This window comes from Stenella coeruleoalba (assembly GCF_951394435.1).
Source record: "Stenella coeruleoalba genome assembly, chromosome: 11".
In the NCBI taxonomy this organism is placed as follows: domain Eukaryota; kingdom Metazoa; phylum Chordata; class Mammalia; order Artiodactyla; family Delphinidae; genus Stenella; species Stenella coeruleoalba.
In genome coordinates this window covers 57,799,833-57,827,041 of record NC_137157.1, presented here as the reverse complement: position 1 = coordinate 57,827,041, position 27,209 = coordinate 57,799,833, and the positions used below count along the sequence as shown (strand labels likewise).

General features: G+C 47.6%; 2 protein-coding genes across 19 annotated transcripts in view; both read right to left on the bottom strand.

Annotated features, from left to right (window-relative positions):
- Positions 1 to 657: 657 nt before the first annotated feature.
- STAC3 (SH3 and cysteine rich domain 3) lies at positions 658 to 7,907 on the bottom strand. 2 transcript variants are annotated; one of them, XM_079936726.1, is made up of 12 exons: positions 6,617 to 7,907; positions 5,808 to 5,868; positions 5,284 to 5,545; positions 4,943 to 5,040; positions 4,657 to 4,729; positions 3,678 to 3,775; positions 2,246 to 2,312; positions 2,014 to 2,063; positions 1,653 to 1,738; positions 1,417 to 1,468; positions 1,190 to 1,327; positions 658 to 1,011 (listed from the first exon to the last, which is right to left on the bottom strand). In XM_079936726.1, the coding sequence occupies exons 2-12, from the start codon at positions 5,865 to 5,867 to the stop codon at positions 913 to 915; spliced, it is 1,083 nt and encodes a 360-aa protein (XP_079792852.1). In that variant the 5' UTR covers position 5,868; positions 6,617 to 7,907; the 3' UTR covers positions 658 to 912. The 2 variants fall into 2 exon arrangements, with proteins under 2 accessions (XP_079792852.1, XP_079792853.1); XM_079936727.1 differs by lacking the exons at positions 4,657 to 4,729; positions 4,943 to 5,040; positions 5,284 to 5,545; positions 5,808 to 5,868; positions 6,617 to 7,907 and adding an exon at positions 3,987 to 4,574.
- Positions 7,908 to 8,080: 173 nt separating this feature from the next.
- Positions 8,081 to 27,209, bottom strand: part of R3HDM2 (R3H domain containing 2) — a 148,652-nt gene continuing 129,523 nt past the window's right edge. For 4 of the 17 annotated variants that reach the window (XM_079936724.1, XM_079936722.1, XM_079936719.1 and 1 more), the window contains exons 15-25: positions 25,386 to 25,487; positions 22,695 to 22,937; positions 22,023 to 22,149; positions 20,990 to 21,150; positions 20,368 to 20,522; positions 19,085 to 19,185; positions 13,664 to 13,833; positions 12,544 to 12,691; positions 11,245 to 11,342; positions 10,810 to 10,894; positions 8,081 to 9,907 (exon numbers count right to left, since the gene is read on the bottom strand). In XM_079936724.1, coding sequence (XP_079792850.1) covers positions 9,567 to 9,907; positions 10,810 to 10,894; positions 11,245 to 11,342; positions 12,544 to 12,691; positions 13,664 to 13,833; positions 19,085 to 19,185; positions 20,368 to 20,522; positions 20,990 to 21,150; positions 22,023 to 22,149; positions 22,695 to 22,937; positions 25,386 to 25,487 — 1,731 coding nt within the window. In that variant the 3' untranslated portion in view covers positions 8,081 to 9,566. The remainder of the gene's footprint in view (positions 9,908 to 10,809; positions 10,895 to 11,244; positions 11,343 to 12,543; positions 12,692 to 13,663; positions 13,834 to 19,084; positions 19,186 to 20,367; positions 20,523 to 20,989; positions 21,151 to 22,022; positions 22,150 to 22,694; positions 22,938 to 25,385; positions 25,488 to 27,209) is intronic. The other 13 variants (XM_079936718.1, XM_079936709.1, XM_079936714.1 and 10 more) reach the window with 7 other exon arrangements.

Here is a 27,209-nt window from a genome sequence, read left to right as displayed (position 1 = left end):
TGAGCTGCTTAGCTGTCTGCCCCGCGCCCTCTCACTTGGTACCTGTCGCAAAGGGCTGGGGCGGGGGCCGCGCGGGAGGGGTCAGGCCCCCACCCACCCCCCCGTCTCGCTCGCTCAGTTCCCGGAGGACTTGAGGAAGTGTTGCCATGGAGACGGCACGCACCCCACCCCCTTACAGGACCAGGGTCTCAGGCTTGGTGTCTCCGGTTCTCTCCCCCCGCCCCCCCACCCCCGTCCCTCGCACTTCAACGGAGATCTTGCATCGCCCCCTGGCGGCCTAGCTCGGAACTGAGCCAGGTTCGGAAATGCAAGGGGCTGCCCACGGCGAAATCACTAAGAGCTAGTGGGACCTACCCTGCTACCCGATCCTGCTCCCAGCAGCAGGGGCGCGGGGGCCGTGACCCCAGTCCAGCTCCCCTTTCTTCATTGACGACAGAGGCCTTGCCTGGCGGACGCATCTGTCTCCCCACCTCGCACCATGGTAGTGAGGGGACAGCTGGGGAAGATTCGCCACTCCTTCCCAGGCCCTCTCTCCTCCCTCTCGCCTCGGCCCCCAGTTAAACGGTAAACTTTTCTAACTTTTGTCAAAACTTTAATAAATTCGCAACATTCGATGGTTCGCCTCAATGCCCCCTCCCGTCTCCCTAGTGGAGACGCGTTCTTTTTCCAGATCTCAAAGGCTGGACCTGAGGGGTTGCGAGTGAGGCTGCTCCCGGCACCAAGTATCCGACGCCCTCGGCGGGGGAGGGGGACGGGAACCAGTCCCTTCCCGGAAGCACCGTCACGTTCCGGCGGGCCTTCTCATCTCCCCCACCCAGCAGTATAGTTGCTTTCGCCCCTTTTCTCCCCAACCTCCACTGGGCCTGCCCAGAATGGGGTTTGGTTATCTCCCGCCAGCAGGCGTCTTCACGCCTAAATCTCCTCCAGGAAGTCGGTGGGAAACAGCCCCACCTTGCGGCCGGTGTAGACCTTGACGTAGCCACCGGCTTCATCTCCTTTCTGCACCACAATCTAAAGGATTAAGGGACGAGGGAGGAGGGGAATCAAGAGAAAACAGTAGAAGAGCTGAGTAGGGGAGTCCAGAGTTATGGAGGCCCAATCTAGCCCCATTAATGGGTTAAGATCTGCAAGGAGTGTAGTTTGCAGAGAAGCCTCTGGGCCTGGGGTTGAGTTGGGGCACCAGAGCTACCTGGTCCTTCTTGAGAGTGATCTGCCCTATCTCGCGGTTCCCCACGAAGGATCTCGTTACGCGGTGCACACGCTCTCCAGACCGGACCCGAATGATGAAGTTTGGAGGGAAAAATCCGACCTTCTCCCCTATTTTCCCCTAAAGGAGATGGTAGGCGTAATTAATCTCACAATCTCTGGTTCTAAACTCAACCCATGTCCCACCCGAGTCTCAGACATTTCTCTTACCCGCCACCACTCCTCATTGGAGTCATCAATGACTGTGATCTTCTCTCCAGGCCTGGGAGAGGAAGGAAGGGGCCTCTGAGATTTAGGAGCCTTACACATTCAGTCCCTTGGCTGTGCCCAGGTCCAGCCCCAAATAGGCTCCATGCCTGAGTCCCCCCTTTTCCTTTCCCATAGGGAGCTGGGCTCTCCCCTCTCCACTCCCAGTACACCGCCACCCCAATCCTAAGGCCTCTCACGGGAAATCCAGATCGTCCTTCTCCAGGGCTTTGAATCGATAGAGAGCCACAAAGTAATGAGACTGCTGGAAGCCAGGCTGCTTGTGCTGGGGGTGAAAGGGGGTGATGAGTCTCAGGGCACCTCTGTCCCAGACTGAGAGGCAGGAGGCAAGGCCAGGGGTATTTTCTAGACACACTACATTCCACCTCTCTTTCATGTCCCTGAACTAAGACGAATGTGTTGGCTGTGTGAGGTGGTGGAGAAGACAGGTTAATGATTGGAACCCATGGAATAAGTGTGAGCTTCTGCTGAGGCCGTGAGTGGTGTCAGACCTAGGTTGGGGAGAGGACTGGGGTCCCCACAGGGAGAAAATATTCTCACTTTGTCATCAGGTGTCTTCTTTTCAGCTTTCTTATCCCCTTCAGGGTTTCCTGGAATGGGAAACACCGACAAATTGTCTCTGGCTTCTGGAGTGTAGCCCTCAATCCCTTACCTTTCTGTTCCAGGGCCTCTTACCTCCAAACCTGGCATGCTCTTTGGCCCTCCATCTCCTGTGCCACAGCTGAGCCCTGACCCTCCTCCATCTCTATGGATGGAGGTGGGTGTTACTCACCATCCTGGGGTTTGCCTTCCTGTAGTCTGGCAGACTCTGGCTCCTCTTCCATCATGGCTGCTAGAGACTGGAGAGGGCACTAGAGTTAGGAAGATGCTGTCTTGGAAACCCATGCTTGCCCTGGCTCTCAAGTCAGGCCAGAGAACTAGAGAATAGGATCTCAGTGTTGGAAGGAGCCTTGGAAGAAGTATCTAGTCAACCACCTGCCTAATGGAGGGACTTCCTCTGAAACAACATGGCAGGTGACCACCCACTTTGTGCTTGAATGTAGTTGACAGGAAGCTCACTACCTTGCAAAATCCATGTCCTTTACTATAATGTCTGCCCTTAAAAATACTACAGTGTGTAAGAGAAAAATGGGCAGCACAATTTTTAGAATTCCCTTAAGAGAACAGAACCCAAGTGGGCTAGCCTTTCTGGAAGCAGTCAGATCACATTGATAGTGCCTTATAAGTCACAGCTCACTCCAAGAAATCCCTAATTTACACCCAACTTTCATATCAACTACTTTGAGGCCAGATCTCTAGTTCTGTTTTTGTGCAGTTGATTTTCATTTTTTGATCCAACAACAGTTAGGTATTTTTCCTTACACAATTTTGGATGATTAGTTCTTGGTCTTTCTTCTAGTCTGTAAGATTTTTGAATATATTATTCAGTGTATGAGTTTTCCCTCCTAGGTTTCCCACAAACTTAATGGGATATATCATTTATATCTTCATTTGTATCAGTGAGAAAAATGTCCATAGGTGAGGACTAAGGACTAAATCATGTCATAAAGCATCAGAAATCTCCCTCTAGTTGGAAACTCCCTAAAGGACCAGAATCCTTTGGGTGTTGTCATTCAACCAATTTTAGGAATCCATCTAACTGTAACCATTATCCACATTAGTCCATCCTTGTTGTCCAGAAAGATATAAGGATATGCTAACAAATTCCTTGCTGAACTGAATACGTCTATTGTATTACCAATCTAGTAACCTATTACAAAAGGAAATGAAGGTGCTCTTGGCCACAAGCTTTGTGCCTCAGTTTCCTCATCTATAGGATAAATGGGTCAGACCAGATTACCTTCATGGACCCTTGGGGGGGCTCTAGAATTCTCTGATTAGTTGGCATGACAAGCTCTCCTCTCCAAATCCAAAAGCATAGCTTTTCCTCTGTTGCCTGGCAATGCCAGGGCCCTGGGGCCTAGCCTTTAGTTAGTTATGGTGGTTTATCTGACAATTTCAGAAGGGAGTTCCTGGAGTAAACACATGCTATGGCAGGAGTTGTTAAACTGAGGCCTTTTAAAATTGCGTGCAAAAATTTGTCTGTTGGGTTATGTGCAATTTTAGGGGAAGAGGATTCCTACTTCTGTCAGCTTTCCAGAGAGGAGACAGGACCTGCTCCATGGGGTCTCTGGAAGGCCTCAGTAGGAAAACTGGGTGCTCACATTTTTTTTATCTGCCTGTCCCTTCTTCCGTTCCTTGTTTGCCATGATCACCCCACTGCGAAGGGTTTCAAACACAGGGTCATTGCGATTGGCAGCAGCTAGTTGGAATGGGAGAAGAAAGGAGACATTACTGGAGAGGCAGAAAAAGGCTTAGAGGAAAGAGAGACCTCTTAAGTAAGGGAGAGATGGGACTGAGTAGGTGCGTGTGTGTTTAGAATTAGCAAAATGTCAGCTGGGTATACCTAGGGTCATCAATTTATAAAGAGCTCTAAAGACATCACTGGAAATGTGATGGAGAAAAATATTTACCAGCACTCCTTCCAGGCAGAGCATTATATGATGTTGGAAAGACAACTCTGCTAATGAGTTGCTTGGGAGTTGGGGAATGCTCAGAATCACTATTTTCCTTTTAAGGAGAGTGGTCCTTTAACTGCTGGCTTTTGTTCCGCTGAGTGGCATGTGCAAGCTGGGGTACTACCACCAGTGGGTTCTTCTTTCTCCATCCATGCTCCTCACAGAGTTCAGCCTCTCCTCCAAATAAATGTTGAGCAAATTGTCAACAAATACACTGTTAAGGGTTGCCAAATTATGAATCTGCCCAGGATGCCCACAGCTCTTGGTCTGGCCCTGAGTCTGGCACTATGCTCTAACAAGGATGAGGACAGTCTGCTTCATGCTTAGAAATGGTTTTGCATATGAAGAGCAGAGTTTGAAGTCAGGCAGAAGAAGGTTTCAGTCTTGGTTCTGTCTCTTTCTTATCTGTCTCTTTCTTACTGTACAAAGCCCGTGCTAAATCTTATCTCCCTCTGTTATAAAACAGGGGAATACTGACTCTGCATCCAAGATGGCTAAAATATTAGATTGAGCGAAAACCATGGGAAATAGAGTCTGTTTCAGAATTTGGCTTCCCAATCTGGAGATCGTGCTGAAACCATCTCTAGGCTTGCCCATTCCCTCAGGTCCCGTATGGGGCACTTACAGAGATCTTTGACACAAGCGTACTGCTGGTTGCTGTAGAGAGGGGAGCTATAGGCCCGACGGAAACCAGGGGGCTGTAGGATTGGATGGGAGAAAGCATTAGAGATAACAAGGTAGGGCCCAGAACCCATCTCTCCCGTGAGTATTCACCCCTTCTTGGAGTAAGAGATGGGTTGAGGAAAAAAAAGCGGGGAAATGGGTGGGATGATTTGAGGAGGGACTGGCAAGGAGGTAGCTGGCAACGCGTCCCCTCCCTTCTACTTTCTTGCTCCCCAGAGCCTACTCACGATCTTGCCGAAGCATCTCTGCATCTCCACATAGGACTGACAGTGTTCGTGGATGTTAGTTTTGCAGTTCTTACAGCGAAGCCCAAATTTGTTGTTGACTTGGGAGATGGGGAGAACATCTGGGTGAGGTTCCTGATTTCCCTTCCCCTTTGTACCATTGCTGCTACTCTAGCTCTTAGGTCCTTTTTCTGTCTGGGACCCAACACTCTCAGTCTGGAATAGTATTTTCTTAAAGCCAAATCTTACCACAGCCTGTCTGATATACAAATACTCCTTTCCTAAACCCTTTCCCCCACCCCCTGCCTTCGACATCACACTCTCCACTTCCCTTCATGACTCACGCACAATCATCCGGGCACAGACATCACAGAACTTGGGCTTCTTGAAGAAATGATCTTTGAATTTGTGGGGCTTATCATTAACAAGCTTAGGAGGTTCTGGGGGTGGCTCCTCCTCCTCTTCTTCCTCCTCTTCCTCATAGATGTAGTAGATGGGCCCACCCCCAGCTCCCACTGCCTCCCCATTGGCCTGGGGCTCTGGGGGAAGCTCCATCTCCTTTGTCCCTGTAGACTCCTTCCTGAATAATTGCTTCAGCCGCTGTAGCTGAGGGAGGGAGTGAAGGAGACCCAATGTTAAAAGAACTGTCTTGCTTTCTAGAGTAGGTAAGGCTGAAGCTAACTACATTTTTCTAGCCTGGGGCAAGGGGCACACCCCAGGATTAGGGGGTATCAGGGGCTGTGGGTGCTAGCTAGCATTTTAACAATAAATGAGTCATATACAAGTGAGATCAATTCAAGCACTTTTCTTCAAGGGCTGCAGCGGTTTCCCAGCTCCCCCCACCCAGTGGTCAGAAGCCCAGACTCACCCCACTTTGCCGAGTCTCTGCTGGGAAGGAGGAGGACTCCAGCACCTCCTTTTCTGTCATCCTGCAAGAGGTTGGACCCCACTGTGAAATCTAATCCCTGACTGCCATTCTTCCCTCCCATATTCCTGTCCCTTGCAGTGGGGTGGTCCTTGGAGGGGAGGCTTTGGGAGAAATTTGGTTAAACAGAGATCCTTCCATAAGGCTTATGAGCAGAAAGATTCTATGCAAGTCCAGAGAAAAGCCCAACAGACTAAAGACCTTCCCAACCAGTTCCTCAAACCAGTAACCATACTTCTACCATGAGGGGCAACCCCAGAGTTTACACCCCCAAGACAGTGCACAAGGCTGTGTGGTTTAGGGATTTTCCTACAGGTACTTTGTTTCTCTTGGGAATCTGTGGGCAATAGAAATGTGACACACACCTTCCCAGATCCCCTTTCAAGAGGTTTAATGTGTGTGTCCACAAGTATGCAAGGAGGGATGGGCTGGGGACATTTGTTCTCCTCTACCTCTCTCTTGAGCCCTGGGGGCCCAGTGCCTAGTTCCCAGCCTGCCTCAGGCCTCAGCTATTTTAAGTTTTCAGCGTAATATGAGCCTTTCCTTCCCTTACTACTCCATTCCCCTGATCCCACCCCCACCCCACCCTCTAATCCTAGCTCTTGGCCTGGAGTAGAATAATAATAATTTTATTCCTAAAACCCAAACTACTCACAGACAAGCAGAGAAATGAAGAAGCGGAATAGACTATGGATTGGGGAAGCTTGGGTGAGCAGTCCTGGAAATGGAAAGAGGATGAAGAGGCAACTTACGTTTGGAATTCCCTAAGTCAGTCCACAGCCTGTGGAGGAAAGAGGGAGCCCCTGGGATCTTGACGGTGGTGCTGGGGGAGGGCTGGTCTTCTTCCTTGGGGGCTAAGCCCCCCCAGTACTCTCTGTACTCACACCAGCTACCCAGACGGTGTTTGTAGACCTCCTAGCCTCTCGCCTTGGTGTCAGAGCTGAAATGACAGGGCTGGAGGAAAGTGGACAGCTGAGCGACAACAGCTGACACAGAGAAATTGGACACGGGGAGGGCTGGACCCTAACTCCTCCCATCCCCCCAGAGCTGCTGTTGCCTGGTTTTTCATCTATGGTGTGCAGGTCAGAACTGGCTAAATTCAGGAAGGGACATACCGCATACTCATATGGGTGATTTTTTTTTTTTTGGTCACACTCTGTGTGTGTGGCTTGTGGGATCTTAGTTCCCCGTCCAGGGATGGAACCTGGGCCCTTGGCAGTGAAAACGCGGAGTCCTAACCACATGACCGCCAGGGCATTCCTTCATGTGGGTGATTTTAAATGACTAAAGGTGAAGATGAATTATAAACAGGCTTCTCCATCCTTTTCCCAAGGTCCAAACATCTCTCCAATTCTACCTTCCCTGGATCTACTTTAGGAACTAGGCTTCGATTTCTCAGCCACCATCTTCTTGTGGCCATGTTTTTTTTTTTTTTTACCCTCAAGCATCGATCTAGCCTCCAATCTTTAGGAAGGAAAGGGCTTGGAAACTGGTGACGAAAGGAACATTCGAATTTTCAGAGCTCTCCTATCAGCCAAACTAGATTGCTTTCTTATCCATGGGTAGTTAGAAGGGTACCTTGCTGCTATCCTGTAAAGGAGTGAAGAACATGTAGTACTGCTTTGTTCCCTCCAGCTGCCCCCAGAGATATCTTTCCCCTATTCCTCTAAAATCTTGTCCGCAGGGTGAAAGGAACTCTAAGAGCTATTAAAAAAGGCCAGGCTGGGACTTCCATCTGAGGGGTTCTGGGGGAGTGAGGGTCTAATGATCACGTACAGATTGTTTTGTTAATATTGGACAGAAGGCAATAGCTGTCACACATGGAGTTTTTATCATCTGTAAGTAACGTCCCCTTTCCCATGGGAACTGCAGACTCTTGGAGGTAGGATGGCCAAGCCTCAAGCTTCCTTTATCATTCTGATTCCCTGATTCCATCTCTTTCTTCTGATGCATATGATCTGATGGGTCAATGAGGTATCTGGCATTATCTCACAGGGATGCAGCCTTTTCCTAGTCTGAGCTGTGACATGGCTGAAAAAGGAGATACTCCCATCTCAGAGCAGAGCAATTTGGAGGTGGTAATGTCGTGCTGCTTTATCCCTTGTATCTGTAAGAAGTAAAGGATTATGTTGGAGGTTGGGCCAGACAAGCTTCAGAGGAGGCTGGCTAGAGAGATACTGCTACCCATACACAAGGGATTTCCAGGGCAATGTGCTATGTCATTTCTGCCTACTGTTCTTTTTTCCTTAAGGGGTGGGTGACATTTTTCAGCAGGGGCTGCTGGATGGTTCTGGGTCAACAGGCTCTTTAATGGCCCTCGTCTGACAGGCTGCACAACAACAGGGCTAGCTTTGGGAAGACAGAGGAAAGCTCTATTATCTTACAGGCAAGTGACTTCTGCTCTTCACCTTTCTTCAGCTGCACAGGACAGGGACTGCTAAGCACACCTGGATAGTATGACATCTTGGCACAGCAAGTTCAATTGATGTAGCTTTTATTGTAAGAAACATGCGGTTCTGTTCCTGCCAGGTAGAACCCAATCCTCTGGCTTTGGGATTAAAGAAAGGCCCAAGTCCTCCATCCCTGAAGAGTTTTCAGAATATGAGATGGACAGGTATGAAGCAAGCATCTCGACCCAGTTTTGGACGTCACTCACACTCCTCTGGCTTAGCTACCAGGGCCCTAAATGTGTATCACAGAATTAACAGGGTGGAAGGAACCTCGGAGGTCGCCTTGTCAGTCCAAGTCTCTTATTTTACTGGTAAGAACTCAGAGGTCCAGAGTTGAGGGTGATGTGCTTGATAAACCACCACAGTTAGTGGCAGAGTCCCATTACAGACCCAGCCATTTATCAGAATTATTTGTAAGGAGTAGGACAGGATGCAGGGAATAGTGTTAGGAAGATATGTGTGCATATGCCAGAGAAAGCCATCCCAGCCCGCATCAAATCCCTCCGACCCCACCCATACCAGGGTGGCAACAGAAAACGGACTGATGTCCAGTGACAGATTTTCTTTTTATATTTAAAAACAAAATCAACCCCCCCCGAAGAACCCCCCAACAAACAAAAAATCAGATTAAATAAAATTTACAGTGAATATACCCAGCAAACATCTGTATGTGCAATTAAATACTGTGTCTGTTACTGCAGCACAAACCTCAAACAAACAATATACAAGTGTTCTGGGGGGTGGAGGGAGGCCCAAGTTTTAACTCTGTGGGGTTTGGGGAGATAAGATGGGGTGGGAGAAAGGGGAAATCAATTTCATTTTTCTTAATTCTGTCCATATAAATATATTCATAAGGACCAAAAAAGAAAAGGGAGCTTGGGATGGTGAGGAAATAGGAGAACATGGGAGTGTGGGACCCTCCCAATTCTACCTGACCAAAAAATATGAAAGAATTAATTGCATGGTGAGAGAAGAGATAAAAAATCATAGAAGAGGATGGGAAGGAGAGGGAAGCAGACATGGGGCCAACCAGGGAAAAAGAGGGACCCTTGGCAGGGGAGTGAGAAAGAGTTCAGTGCCAGCGTGAGTGTCTGTCTCTGTTTCCATCTTCATCCCTACTGTCTTAGGCTCCAGTTTAGTGTCTGTCTGTGGACCTTACCTTACCTTCTGCCTCTGTCTGTGGTCTGACAGGACCCCTTGACCCCTCTACCCTGCCCCACCCCTGCCATGCTGGTCCCTTCTTCTCCTCCATTTATTGGGAGCTGGCTCGCTCCAGGATCCTCAGGTCATAGTTCTTTTTGGCCACTCGAAGTTTGAAGCGACTCACAGAGTTGTTGAGGCGAAGGGAGGCATTTTGGGCAGCCAGAGGACTGGGGAACACAGCCACGATGGTGTAAAAGGCAGCAAGGTCCGAGTGGCGGCCATTCTCAGCAGTCCCACCGTTGTCCCCCACACCCCCACCAGGCAGCCCCTGAGCATCCTTGAGCCACTGGATCTTGGCGCCAGACATGGCAAGCTGAGTGAAGAGTTTGTCCGCCTCGGTACGGGTGATGCCCTCAGGGAGATCTGTCACCTCCAGCACCCGTCCCAGGACTGGAAGGGGAGGAGACAGGACATGGTTGTAAGAGGTATAGAGTAGGAAGGACTGGCCAGCAGCCCAGCAGAGGAGCATCCAGCTGACCAAGTCTGTATACAATGTCCTCAAAAGCCCAGCCTTTCTCACTTAGTCCTTTCCTCCCTCCCCAAATCAACCCAACTCCCTACCATCCAGACTCTGATCAGGGCAACTAGGAGACACAAAGGAAACTTTCTCTTCTCCTAGCCTAGAGATGTAGGCAAGAGGAGACTGGGAATCAGAATCCCAGATTTAAGATCTGGAAACCTATACCTCAGTTCTCTCACAGGATGCAATTACTGTGAAGGAAGTGTGGCTTTTGGTTATGTTATTTCACAAAGTTAATAGCTCAGTCTGAAATATGTTCCATTCCCTTCCCAGAGGCTGGTCCAGGTAGATTCCTCTTTCTTATCATCTAGGGAAGTCAGTTTCCCTTCCTTACCTTGTTTAGCAAACTGCTCCAGTAGGCGAAACCCCAAGAGATCTTGTTATGCCTAGTATGGAAGGCCTGCAGGAGGAAAGTTACTCCCCCATATTCTCTTATCAAGCCTCTCCTAAACTGGGTCTAGAACTACCAAAGGTAGACATCCTAGATCAGCGTCAGGACCACTTCCACAAGGTTGTCTGTTAATAGCAGGCTCAACAAGCCCCATCATTGTGTTATTGCAAATTTTCACCCTCATCTTCCCTAGGACTTGGAATGGCTTGGTAAGGAGGACTGAGACACCTCACTTCTCCAGCTTCTCCTTGCTTTTGAGTACAAAAAGGTCCTCTTTTGACTCCCTACCCTAAGCTGGCTTTTCTCACCATCCTGGACTGGTAATGCAAGGCTGGAGGGGTTAAGCACCTTCTTTTGGGAATTCAGCATCCTGTCACTCACCAACGTCTGTTGTCCCTAGGTCAGTGGAGGCAGATTTGAGTGCTTGTCTCTTGCTCCGGTTTCCATGCTTCAATCCACTCTGTCCCTTCAACATTCGAAAGATAACTCTCATTCCAGGTAAACAATGACTGCCTTACATCCCAGTCTGTCTGAGAGATTAAGGAGCAGTACCCAACCCTGAGAACCCCATCCCACCAGGCAGTCAGATTGGCCAGAGAGTGGCCACTGAGAAACAAAGAGCCTCTCCCTCTTGGCACTGGGGAAGGGGTGAGAGGAATGCGTACAGGAGTGGGGTAAAGGCTCTTCCCACTTCGTCCATTCTCTCTGTGTTGTCTCTCTTGTCCACCCAGCTAGTTGAGGTGGATGGCTCAGAAGCAGGGGCCTGGATGAGAAGGGGACTCTGATGGCCCTAAGGCTGATAGGAGACACCCTTACCTGGTGCACCGTGTAAGTTGACTGGCCATGGAGCAAGGGAGGGCAGATGGACAGATTGTACTGTAATGGCTGGCCCAAGAGGGAGTAGTGACCATCACCTAGGGAGGAAGAGCAGATGGTTTTCTGGGAGTTTGAACTACATGGTATGACTTTTATGAGACTTCATGGGGCTTTGGAGATGGACAGCAACAATGCATACTATTCCTACTTCATCTATGATAGGAGTGCCCATGTCACTGATTTAAGAGTTGTCTCTCTTCCTAAACCCCTTGGCTTTCAGCTGTAGCTCAGACAAAAGGAGTTATTAGGTTCCTTCACCTTTGAAGAAGGGCTCTGTCCATTGAAGACAAAAGGCCCCGGAGGAAACCTACAGACCCTTATGACTGTCTTTTATTTCTCATATAGTTTCTTCTCACCTTAAACCCAGGGCTCAAGTTTCTGACTCACATGAGAGGCAATACAATGCAGTGGAGAAGAACACAGACTTACAGCCGGACTGCCTAGGTTCAAATCCTGGCTCTGTTACTGAAAATGGGATGTTGGGTATGTTTTCCTCTCATTAGCACTGCTGAGGTTAAATGACTATAAGACACTTATAGCACCTATAAAGTAAAGTACTTATAAGTAAAGCACTTATAGCAATGCTTGATACATATTAAGTACCATGTGTTACCTATTATTGGTGATAAATACTATATTTCAGAGCACTCTGAAGTTTTAAACCATATTTTCATGTTATTTTTATACTGCTTTTGATAGCCACGGCAGAAAGCAGATAAGATTATTTCCATCTTATGTGTGATTAACCTCATTTTATATATTAGGAAACTGAGGTCCCATTTTAAGTTTAAGTAACATGTTCAACATCACAAAGCTAGTTAGTTGTAGAACTAGAATTTGAACCCAAGTCTTTTAACTCAAATTCAGTATTCCCTCTTCTAAAACCATAACGTTTTTGACAAATACCGTTTCTGACACCACCCCATATTCCCAACCCTCAGACTCAGTACTGATGGATTAAACTCTTGGTTGTTCATTAGAAAGTTCAGTGAACTTCTTTTCCCTGGCTCATAGTCACCAGGGACTTGGAAGTAAATACTAAAAATCTAACGGAGATCTAGAGTAAATTAACTATGGGCAGCACTAAAGAGGGGCAGGTGTCTTTGGCCTGAACAGGGCCAGAGTTGGATGACCAGCCACACCGCTTCCCTGCCTGTTGCTGCCCTCTCAATCTCCCCACTTGGGAATGGGATGCGAATGGTGAATTTGACAGCAACCAGCCCTTATCTAACCCCTTACCCTGTGCTGGACCCCCAGGACGGGGGAACTGTGTGAGGACAGGAAGGGGACTGAGTCCTGTGCAGACGTTGCTGAGGCTGGTGACAGGAGAGGGTGCTGGAGACTGAGTAGGAGATGTGACAGGGCTGCTGCTCATTTGTGTGTTGGCCTGTGGGAGAGAGAGGAGTACACATCATACATACCCCAAACATTACCCTCTGGATATTCCTGTGGCTTGGCTTAAAAGTCACCTCTCTCATGGGCTTCCCTGGTGGCGCAGTGGTTGAGAGTCCACCTGCTGATGCAGGGGACACGGGTTTGTGCCCCGGTCTGGGAAGATCCCACATGCCGCGGAGCAGCCAGGCCCGTGAGCCATGGCCGCTGAGCCTGCGCGTCCGGAGCCTGTGCTCCACAACGGGAGAAGCCACAACAGTGAGAGGCCCGCGTACCACAAAAAACAAAAAACAAAGTCACCTCTCTCAGGAAACTTCTCTTGCTGAACTCTGTCAAAGTCAGACTGCTCCTTCAAACTAGCCCTAGTCCCTAGTTTGTGTTATTATTATTTTAAAATTTATTTTATTTTTGGCTGCGTTGGGTCTTCACTGCTGCGCGGGGGCTTTCTCTAGTTGCGGCGAGCAGGGGCTACTCTTCATTGCGGTGCGCAGGCTTCTCATGGCGGGGGCTCTAGGCGCGTAGGCTTCAGGAGTTGTGGCACATGTGCTCCGTAGTTGTGGCTCACGGCTCTAGAGCGCAGGCTCAGTACTTGTGGCGCACAGGCTTAGTTGCTCCGTGGCATGTGGGATCTTCCTGGACCAGGGCTCGAACCCGTGTCCCCTGCACTGGCAGGCGGATTCTTAACCACTGCACCACCAGGGAAGCCCAGTTTGTATTATTTTAACATCCACTTTTTGACATACTGTTTTAAGTATTCCCTTAGCATTTTCAAGCATGTGTCCCATCTGCTACCTTAAATCTTAGGTTCCTTGAAAGAAGATGCTCTCCTCTATTTCTTGTGTTTCTTCCCAAAAAGTGCCCAGGGAAAGATAAGTAACAGAGGTTGCTCAGTCAATGGCAAAGATTACTTCCTGAGAAGAATCTGGTTACCTCCCTGCTAAGACAAAGCTGGGTTGCAGGGACTCACCTGGGGGCTACTGTCAGGACTGTACAGGTCTCCAGGTTTCTGCCCCCGCTGGTCCATGCTGTAATATTTACAGTGACTCCACTGGACCATGGATGGGTTCTGGGGGGGCTGGGGTCCATTAGGGACATTCAGCTGCATGACCACCACACCTGGTCCAGAAGGTGACACTCCTGGGTGGCAGGAAAAAAGCAGTTGGTTTTGCATTCAAACTACATTTTAGGCCTGTCAGCTAACCCTAAGTGGGAAAGCCAGTAAGCAAATCCACCTACTGGCTTCAGGGTCACTTAAACTGTGTCCTGCCAGGAATCTGAGATAGTTGCTGATTTGGTCTCTGACTCTCTCTCAGACCAGCGGAAACTTCGAACCAGTGGAAGTTTGAGTGGAAGATGCCAATGCCCTCCTGGCCTTCACCTGGTGGGGGGTACTTTGGTATGCTTGGCAGAAAACTACTTCATTTCTGTCAAAGGTCCCAGGTCAGACTGCTCAAATGTCTGGGCATGGTACAGGTCCCAGTCTGGGGCCTGGGCCAGGGCTGCAGGCACGTGCAGGCTTTTCTGGTAATGGCTGCAGATAAGTCAGCGATCTCTGGTTGTTCTGGAGAAGATAAATGTGCAGGATATAATTCTTGGGCAAGGGCTGGGTGAACTGGGAACATTTCAAGTAGAGGGAATGGCATAGAGATGTATGTCATGCTCAGGAAATGACAAATAATTCAAGGTGCTAAGGCACAGGGGCTATGTAGGGGAAGTAGCAGGAGATGAGATACATTTATTCATTTATTCAACAAATGTTTATTGAACATTTGTCTATGTGCCAGTTCCTATGCTGGGCACTGGGTATACAAAACAAACAAACAAAAAAGACTGGTCTCTATCCCATGGAATGAACAGTCTATTAGGGAGTCAGACATTAAACAAATAGCTGGTGTCAGAGTTTGAAGCACATTCTGGTAAGGGTTGTATCCTGTAGGTGTTGGGAACAGGACTTGTGTTTCAGAGAGCTAACCCAAGTGGCCGAATGTAAGATGGCTAAAGGGAGGGAGAGACTAGTGACCAGAAGACTAGTTAGGAGGCTACTGAAACAAAACAAAGTGATTATGAATTAGAGCAGTGACAGCAGAAATGGAGTGGGAGGGTGAGACTCTCTGAAGGTTTTACTGACAGGTTCAAGGTGACTGACTGGATGCAGCCCTGAGGTTTTAGCCCAGGCAACCATAGATATGGTCTTACCCTCTCACAGTCTGGGGGAAGGAAAGGGCTCAATGGGAGGAACATTAAGTCCTGACTCTTCCTCATGGTGAAAAGCAAGGTAAGGGGTCACGGAGAAGCAGTTTGATAGACAGTTTCTGCTGGGAGAGATGAGCAGGAGCTCTGCTTCCCCACGGGGGACTGTCCAGCATGAGGCTTTGCCCTTGACCCTCCAGACTATATTTCTGTGGATGGACAGGCTGAGTTCATGTGTGTGTCTGGTGGTAGAGAAATGGGACTGAGGGTCGCTAGCTTGAAAACCTGCTGCAATGCTGCTGCCTTCATGGCTCAGTGCTCTGGGGCTGCCACTGCTGCCGCCATCGCACTGCTTCCTGTGCTGGGAGATGTTGCAGCCTCTGCCCTGGGCACCAGTCATGCTGGGAAGTGAGCGTGATTGCTTTTCTCAGGTAGCATCGGTCAAAGGAAAGGAAAAGAAACAGTGGGAGGTCTCAGAGAATAGCTCAGTAGACACAGCATCTGTTGTACCCTATTCCCCAGTTTGTGCCCACCCCCATCCTCTAGGGCTCATATAATCAGACAGCACAAATACTCAGAGTGACAGGCTCGACAGGCTCACCTCTCCCCTTCCCCTGTAAAAGAGGACAGGGTATTCATCAGCATGGCTTGTAAAAGGGCCACAGGAAAATTGTACAGTTGTGAGGTGTCATGCATTTAACAACTCCCCCTTTACTATAGTTGCTCTGGGCATTGTACTTCCCCACCCTAAGAGCTGCACCTGCTCCCATATTCTTTACCCACAAAACTGCAACTGATCTTATTCAGACAACTCACTGCTACCTGAGGGGGCCAACGTAAAAATAATCAAATGTATAGCTTTTCTGGAAGGCAGCTTATAACCTGAGCCTATTGCCCTGGGCCAGGAAAAGGTAGAGGATGTGTGAGTATGTAGGGTGTGCGCATAAGCAAGGCAGGAGAAGTTCTTTCTAATACCAACATGTAGCTGTAAGGAGCTATTAGGGGGCTAAAGTGGAGGGGGAAAGAGAACAAAGTCCTCATATTATTTTCTCTGATCGCAAGGAAAGCAAAGGCAGGGTTCCTAGTTGCAGCCTCATTCCTGAGCTCCTCCCCTCACTGAGACCTCTCCGGCTGGCCTGGAGTGTTGTACCTTCACTCAGCTGAGGACAGAGAGCACTACTCTGCTGATGAGATGACTTTTATGCTTCTCTTCCTCAAGCCAGAAGCTGGTGGCATCCATTAGCAGCTGAACTGTGGCTACTTAATGCATGTGGCCAAAAAAACCCCAAATCTCCCAAAACAAAAACCCCCCACAGCACTGCCCAGTGACAGCGCTTCCACATAATCACGTTGGGGGAAGGAGCCTGGGTTGGAGTGGGAAGGGGGAGAAGGGAGTTGAATAAGGAAATCAATTTCAGCTTGAAAGCTCTGAAAGGAGAGGGAACGTGTGAATGGCTTTTTAAGTGGCATCATTAAACCTGGGCAGAAAGGTCGATTGGGCAGAGCAAACCACATAAATATAAACAGATGACATTTATGTCTGGCAGAATTGCTTTTGTTTAGTTTTTGCTTTTTTTTTAAATCGCTGAGGTAGAAAACTGATAAGGCTTCTTCCTTACCATCTGAAATCAAATCTATGGAAAGGAATGTCCAGAGAAATAAAATCCCACAGGCATCTTTCCCAAATTACAGGACAGAATCCTACAGTATCTTCGTAGTTTTCCATTTTTTTGGTGGGGGAGAGGGTTATCTTCAGGGAGTGGGGATTGAAAAGAGTTAGTCTCAGCTTTGGAAAGCCCTCAGCTACAAAATGAGCCAGTAAATAGGTGAGAAGCTATTTCTGTATGTACCTCACTCTGGCCCTGCTGCTGTGTCACTGTGAGTTGAGAGTCTGTGCATAGGTTTCACTGCCATTTCATGTCTGTGTGCCTCTTCCCCAGACAAGCATCCCTGTAAAAACCTCAAGAGACCTGCAAGTCACTATTTTAGTGGGAAGAAAAGTATTTCCTGAGGTTATGGTTATATCTAATATCATAGTGGAGGAATTAACGTCCAGGCCTGGGGGTAAACTGGGCAACTACAAAACTGTATTAATAAACTGGAACAATTGCTCTAGGAACAGCCAATCCTAATCCCTACCTTTATTTTTGGAAAAGTGACCATGTTGCTACATGGGAGAAGGGCGGGTGACTGTCCTCTGAAGGTGACATAGCAGCCCTTGTGGGGAGTGCCAGCCTTCTATCTTTCCAGTAAAGGGAAAACTGGAAAGGAAGGTGTAAGAAGCACTTTTTCTTTTCTTCCACTTCCTCTTAAATTCCCATGAGCAGGGATTGAAGACTTTTAAGATTGATGCTATGGTGAATAGGTCTCTTAGATGATGTGGGTGGAAGAGAGGGTCCCATCATCTAGGAAAAGTACAAGGGGTCAGTCAGAAGCCTAGGGTCAATCAGGGTAGCCAGAAGGAAAGGAAATAAAACAGAAAATTCTAAAGCAGCAAGGAAATCAGATGATGGAGAGGGTTTTGTCTATTAATTTGGGAAAAGCCTAGATTATCTCCTTCCAATCCCAGTCCAGATCTCTAGTGCTGCCAACTTTCAGAACAATAGCTGTTTCAGTTTACTTAATTAACCCAGCACTAGGTCCAGAGTAGGTACTGAAAAATTATTCTCACTTGATTTGTTTCTAATTCATCTTGTATTTGCAGATGAAGAGACATAACTGCGGAGACCCAACAGATATACTGATATACCACTAAGGATATATACAAAAATTCACATGCAAGTATACCCATATGCACACACACACACTTATTTTAACAAACAGGAGAGAAAATGCCCTGAGGTGCCAAGCACCACCACAGGCTACAGCAGTTCTTGGAGCTGGTTTCTATAATTTCCATACCCCGCTGGGAATTTCAAGGTCAAGTGCCCCTGGCGGACACTAGGAGAAACAGCTAGAGAGACCAATAATGTAATGAAGAGTAGTAAAGGTTGGTGAATTTTAAAACCTCATCCTGTAAGAGATCCATGGTTGGTCTGGATAAAGGAAGAAGTCATTACATTGAAGGTAAGAACTAATCATGTCTTGTAAGCAAGCTTAATTCTGGAATCTACTCCAGAGCACCTAACATAGAGTACAGAAAATCTTATGTGAAAAATATTCCATTTCTAAAATGAGAAAAATTGGCAAAATACCTCCTTCTCACCAGAAGAGGGAACCCTGACATTCCCACAATAGAGCTGCATGGGGATGGCTGGAGGCTACCTTAACCTCCTCCCCTCCAGAACCCGTGAAGTCTACTTAACTACAGCGTAATGATATGTCAGGGTTGGGTGAAAGGGAAACAAACAGGAGCAGTTGTACTTGGTGTATTGGGGGAGTTCTTGGCAAAGACAGATAGTGAGAGGCTGCAAGGCATAAGTCTATTCACCTGGGATAACTGGCCCCTCCAAAGAAGGCCTTTAGCTATTTAACATGATATCCATTTATTTCCTACTGGAGGAACAGAGTACAGAAACCTGTTGAAAATGTGTTACTGAGAATGTAGCATGGGTTATAGAAAGTGAAAAGACCCAAGTTCAAGCTCTAGGACTGTGATCTTAGGCAAGTCATTTATTCTCTTTGAGTCTTAAATTTCCTCTTCACTAAGTTGTAGTGAGAATGAAAATGACACAGTATATCCGAGCACATATGAAAAACCACTAAACAAATCTAAGATATGATTTTAAAAGCATTTTATGATAAAATGCTGATTTTATCAGCATTTTAAAAGCATTTTATCAGCCTCCTTCCTTGTTTTCTCCCAAGAGAAAAGAAAAGCTGTTTACAGGAAGAATGAGTGCAACAGACAGAAGTAAGCACTCTGTGTTTCAAAGGCATGTGAGTGGTGAGTGTAGTGCTGGATTCAGCAAAGAGGGAGAGGGAGGGGGAGAGGGAGAGAAAACAAGGAACTCAATCGACATGTGACTCCCCAGGGATAGGGATCAGGCAACCAACCTCACCTCTTGAGGGGTCAATTTCAGCACCTCTGGAAAACACCAGCCAGCTAGGACTTTGGTCTTCCCTCATGATGGGGTCACAGCTGGGGACAGAGCCAATCCCTGAACTCTCTTTGTCCTTCCCAGCTCTAAAGCACAAGTCCTTCAGCAGTGTTTGCTCTCACCAGTGCCCAAGACCCCTCAATTCTTTATCCTCTTACCTGAGTACTGCTGTGGCATCTGTGGTGGACTGCAGGGAGAGGGAGACTGAGGCATCTGGTACTGCTCAGAGCCAGGAGGTTGCAGAAATCCCACAGAAGGGCTGGGGAGATGGAGAAGAGAAGAGTGGTAAAGCGGTAGAGGGAGGAACGCAACTCCTGGCAGACAGCTGTTGCTTCCTGAGCCTCCCCTGTGGGAAGTCAAGGCAGCTCCAAGCCATTCCCAGACCAATTTGCCATGCAATTTCTAAAATCACTCATCAGTTCAAAGTTAATTATATATATTTGTACTTGATCATCTTTCAATTAGGAAGCTGCTAATCAGTGCTACAGATGGAATGTTAGTAACACATGCTCTTCCCAACAGTGTAGAAACACCAAACACATACACGTGTGCGTACACACACACACACACACACACGCTCTGAGAAACACAGCAGAAACACGAAGAGAATGCCAGAGACAGACACACAGGGCTAAAGTGTTAGAGAGAGATGGGCAAAAATAACTAAGGAGATTTAGGATATTTTCTCAATGGCAAACACATATAGTCAACTAAAGACAAATGGGGAAAAATCTCACAAAACTCAAGACAACGTGGAGACATACACATAAAAAGACAGAAATGTGGACACTGAGAGAGATACAGAAATACATCGAGGTAGGCCCAGACTTGAGTTCTAGTCCCAGCTCTGCTTCTACTAACTACTTCTGTGACTTTGGGTAAGTTTCTTAACATCCTTAGTTGGAATTTCCTCATTTATAAAAGAAGGGAGAAAAATAAAACAAGGGGAGTGGACTATTAGACACTTAGAAATGTCTAAATATTTAGACATTTCTAAGGTAACTTCTACCTCTAAAATTCTATTAGCTATGAGCTATACTAAGATATATATAAATAGACATATAGAAATAGGCTATCTCAGATTCATCCATGGATATAGAGGTACACAGAGAAATTTACATATGTATACTCCAAATTGCTTTTTTAAAATAATAAGCTGTCTCTATCTCATAGTTCTGAATCCCACTGATTAGAAAAACAAAAAATGGGGGAAATTATAAAGCCTCTGTCTCCGAAGCAGGAATTTTTCCTGCTGATGAATTCTTACGCAAATATCGAAATGACAAGGAGAAAAGGAGAATGAACTCCCTCATGTTCTACCTGCTTTAGGGTATCACTGGGATCTTTACCCCTGCCTTTCTTTCCCAGTGCAAACAAAACCATGGTGCAACAGTTGCTAAGGTCTGTGGGAGATGCACCCCAACTCTCTGGGAGTTCTCACCTTGTACCGTTCTGCTGAGCTGGAGGGATCATGCTGTAATACACTGGTACGCCCCCTGCTGGGAGGCCCCCTTGCACAGATTGGCTCGCAGGGACCAGCATGGGTTGCTGGAAAGGCGGCTGGACCACATTTTGCGAGTCATTACCCACTGTGACCTGGGTGGAGACAAGAAGAGAATGACCACTCTTACTCCCAAAGAGTTCATCCAAAGAACAGCCTCTAGTCATCACTAGACCAGGACACTCTAACCTCCTTCCCTACCTTTAGAGACTCCTATTCTCCTTACCTGAGTAAAGGAAATGCTTAGAGCTACCTCCATTGCCTTCCTCTCCAAACCTCACCCATGGGCATGTGATGTACAGGAAGGAGCCTAATTTCCTCTAGATCCTACTTTTCTGGGCATATACTCGTTTGCATGGCTATATAAAAACCAAACAATTTAAATAAAGACTGTTCTCAGACTCTCTGGGCCTTCTCTCAGAGGAAGAAAACCTAAAAATTCTAGGGGTAAAGTGAACAATGTTTTAGTGTTTGAGTTGTCAGACTGGAGGATGTGGGAAACTGTCCTCCTTTTCCTCATCCCAAGGACTGGGTGATCTTTCCTAGTACAAAATGCACCCACTTGGTAAGAAGGCAGTGGAGTGTACTGAACCACCAGGCCTTGCATCTGGCCCCCCATGCTGCTCCTCTGGCTGCTGAGCAGGCCCTGGTTCTGTGGCTGCTGGACCCCAATCATGCCTTGGTAAGCCGCCTGCTGCTGGTTAGGCATCATGGGCTGTAAACCTAGGGATGGGCAAAGCAGAGGAGACATTAGCATAGTATCAACAATGTTTAGGAGGTCACACTCTCTCAGTAATTTTCCTTCTATTTTACTTTTTCTTTTTCTGGAGATCACGGGTTCCTCTTCAGGACCCTAATCATTCCTGCCGCCCCCGCCCCCTGCACCCCCTGCTTTTTACTTTATTTATTTTTAAAAGTAAATCTATCTATTTTTTTTTTTTTTGGCTGCATTGGGTCTTTGTTGCTGCGCACGGGCTTTCTCTAGTTGCAGCAAGCGGGAGCTACTCTCTGTTGCGGTGCGCAGGCTTCTCACTGCAGTGGCTTCTCTTGTTGCGGAGCACGGGCTCTAGGTGCACGGGCTTCAGTAGTTGTGGCACGCAGGCTCAGTAGTTGTGGCTCATGGGCTCTAGAGTGCAGGCTCAGTAGTTGTGGCGCACGGGCTTAGTTGCTCCATGGCATGTGGGATCTTCCCAGACTAGGGCTCGAACCCGTGTCCCCTGCATTGGCAGGTAGATTCTTAACCACTGTGCCACCAGGGAAGTCCCTCCTGCTCTTTGATGAGTTTTTTTTTTTGGCAGTACGCGGGCCTCTCACTGTTGTGGCCTCTCCCATTGCGGAGCGCAGGCTCCGGACGCGCAGGCTCTGGACGCGCAGGCTCAGCGGCCATGGCTCACGGGTCCAGCCGCTCCGCGGCATGTGGGATCTTCCCGGACCGGGCCATGAACCCATGTCCCCTGCATCGGCAGGCGGACTCTCAACCACTGCGCCACCAGGGAAGCACCCCCCCCTGCTTTTTAAACAGCGAAGGTAATTCTCTTTCCCAGTCTCCCCCCTTCCCTTACTCACTACCTTCATACATCAGCGGTTCCTCTTACCAGGTTGCTGGGATGGCTGAGGCAGCTGTTGACCACGTTGGGGGCTGTAGGCCACCGGGTGAGAGAGAGGTCGATATTGCTGGTTGGAGTTAGGATACTGTCCAGGGGGATAGTAAGAAACCTGGATCTATGGTAAGAGGAAACAGATGTATCAGAAAGTCCCTCAAATTCAGCCTCAACATCCCCAAACTATTAAATACATCACGGTTAATTCCCAGAAATCTGTAAACGGAGCTATTTTGGGCCTGCAATTGCAGCATTCGTATACAAGTTTGAAACAAAACAGGAAGGACTTGTGTTATTTGAAAGATGGCCTTCTGACTAGAAAGAAAATTCTCAAGTCAAGGTGGGGAAATGGAGGTAGGTAGGGGACAGTTATCCCCTCTGATTTGTCTAAACTAGAGGAAGAAGGAAGGATTATAATACTGGACAAACTGAATTAGTGATTTATTTTTTTAAAAATATTTATTTATTTGGCTGCGCCGGGTCTTAGTTGTGGCATGTGGGATCTTTTAGTTGCAGCATGGGGGCTATAGGTGCAGCATGTGGGACCTAGCTCCCCGACCAAGGATCGAACCTGGGCCCCTGCATCGGGAGCACGGAATCTTAACCACTGGACCACCAGGGAAGTCCCTGAATTAGTGATTTAAACTGGGAATCCAAGCCACTCACCTGCTGAGGGGGCTGCATGTAGCCCTGGGGTGGCAGGACTTGCTGAGTAGGTGGTGCATGGTTAGAGGTGGAATAGCTGGAAGTAGGGAGGGGCTGTCCTGTAGAAGCCATGATGAAGCTAGTCTGCTGAGGGTGCTGGGAGATAAGTGGGGGCTGGAACAGAGCTGAGGATGGGTCAGCTGCTTCGGTAGAACCTTGGCGGCTAAGGCTCATTTGTCCAAAGGGGTTGCTGAGATCATCTGTCTGTTGAGAGAGTGAGGGAGACCCAAAGACTGAGGTCATATCAAACCCCAGGTCTTTGGCTTTACCACAGACAGACAGAAATAGTAGCCCTCTCTACAGCCTTCCTTCCTTACACCAATTTGGGACACTCCTGCATGTGTGCCCTAGGAGGCGCTTTTTAGCCCTAAGCCTCTGTCATATGGTGTTTTATTTATTTTTTTCACAAGTGTTTTTTTTTAAATTTATTTATTTTATTTATTTTTGGCTGTGTTGCGTCTTCGTTGCTGCGCGCGGGCCTTCTCTAGTTGTGGCGAGGGGGGCTACTCTTTGTTGCGGTGCGCAGGCTTCTCATTGCAGTGGCTTCTCTTGTTGTAGACCATGGGCTCTAGGTGTGTGGGCTTCAGTAGTTGTGGCACGCAGCTCAGTAGTTGTGGTTCACAGGCTCAGTAGTTGTGGCTCACGGGCTTAGTTGCTCCGCGGCATGTGGGATCTTCCTGGACCAGGGCTCGAACCCGTGTCCCCTGAATTGGCAGGTGGATTCTTAACCACTGAGCCATCAGGGAAGCCCTCATAGGGTGTTTTAAATTGTCATGAATTGAACAGCTGTTTGAAGCCCAACTCCAGACCCAGTCTCCCTACCACATATGGGGTAACAATGGTCACTCTGATTATGATCTTTATTAGAATTAGTCCTGGGGAGATGGGAGCAATGACACAACTTCTATATATAGAGAAAACAGGACAAATTAGTAGGGAAAAAACCCTACAAAATCTTTCCATTTCCTGTCTTCCTCATGCCTCCAACCATACAAAGGGCCCCTACATTGTCATAAATCTCGTTTTTATAATAAAGGACCCAGACAACACCTTGCGTGGATTATGGGTGGGTTCATGTGGCTCCCCAGCTCTGCCTATGCAGTGGAAAGACTGGTGGGCTCCCAACGCCTGCTGTTCATCTCCTTACTCCCTCTTGCAATCATTTCCACCCCTGTTCTCTGACACTTGCCTAGAGTTCTCCTGCCCTTCAGAAACCACTTCCAATTCTCACCTCTGCAAGGAGGCCAGGGTGAGTGGCCAGCTGGAGGGCGAGACTGACTGGCTGGTCTGTAATTGCCTTCTCTCTCAGCCCTCTTCTCTAAGCAGAAAGAGTGAGGGTGTTCCATCCCTCACTTGTATGGTGATAGGTTAGTCTTTTAACTTCCTCATCTTTTTTGCTCCATGGACAGTAATCAAAATACACATATACATACACAGGCAGAGCAGAAGTTCTTTTGCAAATGAAACTAGTAGAAACAAAAGATAATGCTTTCCTGTGGTTTCACTCACTTTTCAGGGATATGATCTTAGCTATTTCGCTACCTTAGTGGGCAGGAATAGATGACAGGAGGACTGGACTGCAGTTACTATTTTGAGGTTCATATTCTAGAACTTTTCAGAATGGAGATAAGAGATGGGAGGAAAGAGGGGTTTCTAGTAAAAAAAAGCAGACAGGTGTGATTAACACAAAATTTAAAAAAAATCAGGGCTCCTATAACCATGATAGAAGTTATCAACTATGAGACAAATCAGATCTTCAGAGGATTTGTAGTCAGGGTACGAACAATTTAAACAGCATGTGCTATTCAACAGAAGAGGATATTTTTCATGTAAAATAATATAGTAAAATAGGGGAACATTTTAAGTTTTTACCAGTCGTGCCAGAGAAATCTGCAACTATTTAAAAAATAAATTTATTTATTTATGGCTGCGTTGGGTCTTCATTGCTGCGCACGGGCTTTCTCTAGTTGTGGTGAGTGGGGGCTACTCTTCGTTGTGGTGCGCAGGCTTCTCATTGCAGTGGCTTCTCTTGTTGCAGAGCACGGGCTCTAGGCACGAAGGCTTCAGTAGTTGTGGCACGCAGCTCAGTAGTTGTGGCTCTCAGGCTCTAGAGCACAGGCTCAGTAGTTCTGGTACACGGTCTTAATTGCTCTGCGGCATGTGGGACCTTCCCGGACCAGGGCTCAAACCTGTGTTCCCTGCATTGGCAGGTGGATTCTTAACCACTGTGCCACCAGGGAAGTCCCTGTGTTTTTATTTTTAAAGGAAACTATAAAGAATCATTCTGTACAGAATAAACTGGGTTCCTCAGACATGTCCTGGGAGCAGATGAGATGAAGGATGCACATGGTAGAGAGGATGAGGAGCCCAGGTTAGACCAACATCTGATTTTGTTCCCTGTCCTGAAACTCAGGGGAATTCAGTGTTCTTCTCTGTCTTACATTTAGGCATCTTTTGATGCCTAAAGTACTGTTATGAGGTCACTAGAATGAAGTATAGTTCAGCCTGTGCTGGCCCCTCAAGAAGAAATACCTTCTAACAATGGTCCTCTAAACAGCACAACTGTTTTGCACGGTTGTCACAGACTGACCCAGACATGCCCAGACACAGGCCACACACGGACAAGACAAAAAGGGGGAATGGAGTTTATACCATGTTGTACTGCTGGGGCGGAGAGACTGGCAGAAGGACTTGGGGACAGGAGCCTGGAGAGAACTGAACAGGCTGTGGAGAGGGCTGCAGAGCCGGGACTGGCTGTGGACCAGCAGAGAGACATGTGGAAAGGGAAGAGAAAAGGGAGGTACAGGGAGAGGCATAGGCAGGGGTGGGGGTGGGGCAGAGATGGGGAGGGAAAGGGAAGGAACAACAAGGTTAATCATAAAAGAAATTTCACATGAAAAGTAAAGCTTCTGAGCAGACTGGAGACCAAGTCCAGGACAGCTCATGGTTTTCACATCTCTGACAAATAAGCAATCTCTCCTATAAGTACAGACGCACTGCACACTCTGCCCCATTAGCCACTCAGAACTCTGCAGCTGTTGTGAGCATCTCAGAGCCAGGGTCTGCCGCCTGATCCCAAACACAGCTTTTTCCCCAAGCATTTTTCCTGAGCATAGGATTCCTGGGGCGCATAACCCTCCCTGAATGCCCACGTGAGAAGGGATTCCCGCTTCTGTAGGGTCATCCAAGGTCTGGCTCGGCTCTCCCAGGCATGCTCCTGATTTCACACCACAGCTTTCCTGAAGGAAGTGCTCATTCACAAGGATCATCAGCCTCCCAAGGGCAGAGAAGGAAAAATAAGCCAGTTCACACCTACTTCCTCCTGCTCCAGTGATTGTTCTATGCTCCTCCAGGCTGTGAGGGCAGTATGAAAAATGCTCCCATAAGCAAACATGGAGGGATTTAAGAATAAAATATAAATAGCCTAGTTTTAGCTTTTGTTCCTTCAGTCCCTTCACTAGCCTCAAGCAGGAGGACTTGCTTATTAGGAACATGGTGTGTTCTAAACCAACTAATGGGGAGTTATTTTTTTCTCTCTCGTCTTCCCCTCTAGCTATTTCAATCACCTCATCGGTTCTCCAGTCATAGCCTCTGGAGAAGCTATGAAGAGAAGGGGAAATAACACTGATATACATTGTCTCACTTACATACATTATCTCATTACAACCTCACAATAATCCTATAGGGAGATAAGAAAACTTGTATCTGCAGTTAAGATAGTAAGGCTCAGGGAAATTAAATCATACACCCAGGATCACACAGCTAATGCAGCAGAGCAGGGATGGGAACCTAGTTCTGCCTGACATATGTTCTTTCCACTCTAGCAGTAGGGAGGAGGTAAAGGAAGAAGTCAAACAAAATTACATAAACATCTTTTTGTTTGTGTAACTCTCCTTCCTCTTTCCAAAGCAGAGTATTAAGAGTTGTGGGGGACCAAGGTATCAATACTCTCCTGCCACATATCTCCTGGGACAGGCTTTCACAGAGGGGACTAACAGTTCCAGAAGCAGAGAGTCCAGGAATTAGAAGACATCCAAGATGGAGAATACTCCTGATATCTGCATTAAATAAAATGTAAGTCATCTTGGCTAGGAAAAAGTTACTGAGAATCCACTGTGTGACGTGGGAGAGAGAATGCTACAGCCTTGAAAATAAGCTCTCGGCTCTCCTGGCACACCTATTTTCTGTAAGCCAGTGGCATTCCAAATATAACTGCTGGCCAAGCTGCTCAGCCTGAGCTACTTGTGCTGGTAACTTTTAGACCCATTTTCTATTATCCTAATCCACTTCTTTCTTGGGGGAGGGCCTGCCATACTTCAGGCCTTACATTCTCTGGGGGACAAGGGGAGGCCTTAGGGACAGGGAAGTGGTAAAACAACTCTGCCTGTTCTTCCTCACATTTGTGAGTTCTGAGTAAAAAGTGAAGAGAGAAGAAAGGATGCTCCTCTGTTAGGCCTCTCCCAACTGAGGAAGGGT

What these genes read in the sequence shown, in the direction of transcription:
- STAC3 (XM_079936726.1), bottom strand. Translation starts at nt 5,867, where the DNA reads ATGACAGAAAAGGAGGTGCTGGAGTCCTCCTCCTTCCCAGCAGAGACT. An exon ending in CAGAGACTCGGCAAAGTGGG is followed by an intron (nt 5,546 to 5,807) that starts GTGAGTCTGGGC and finishes TCCCTCCCTCAG; the next exon opens with CTACAGCGGCTGAAGCAATT. An exon ending in CCAATGAGGAGTGGTGGCGG is followed by an intron (nt 1,328 to 1,416) that starts GTAAGAGAAATG and finishes CATCTCCTTTAG; the next exon opens with GGGAAAATAGGGGAGAAGGT.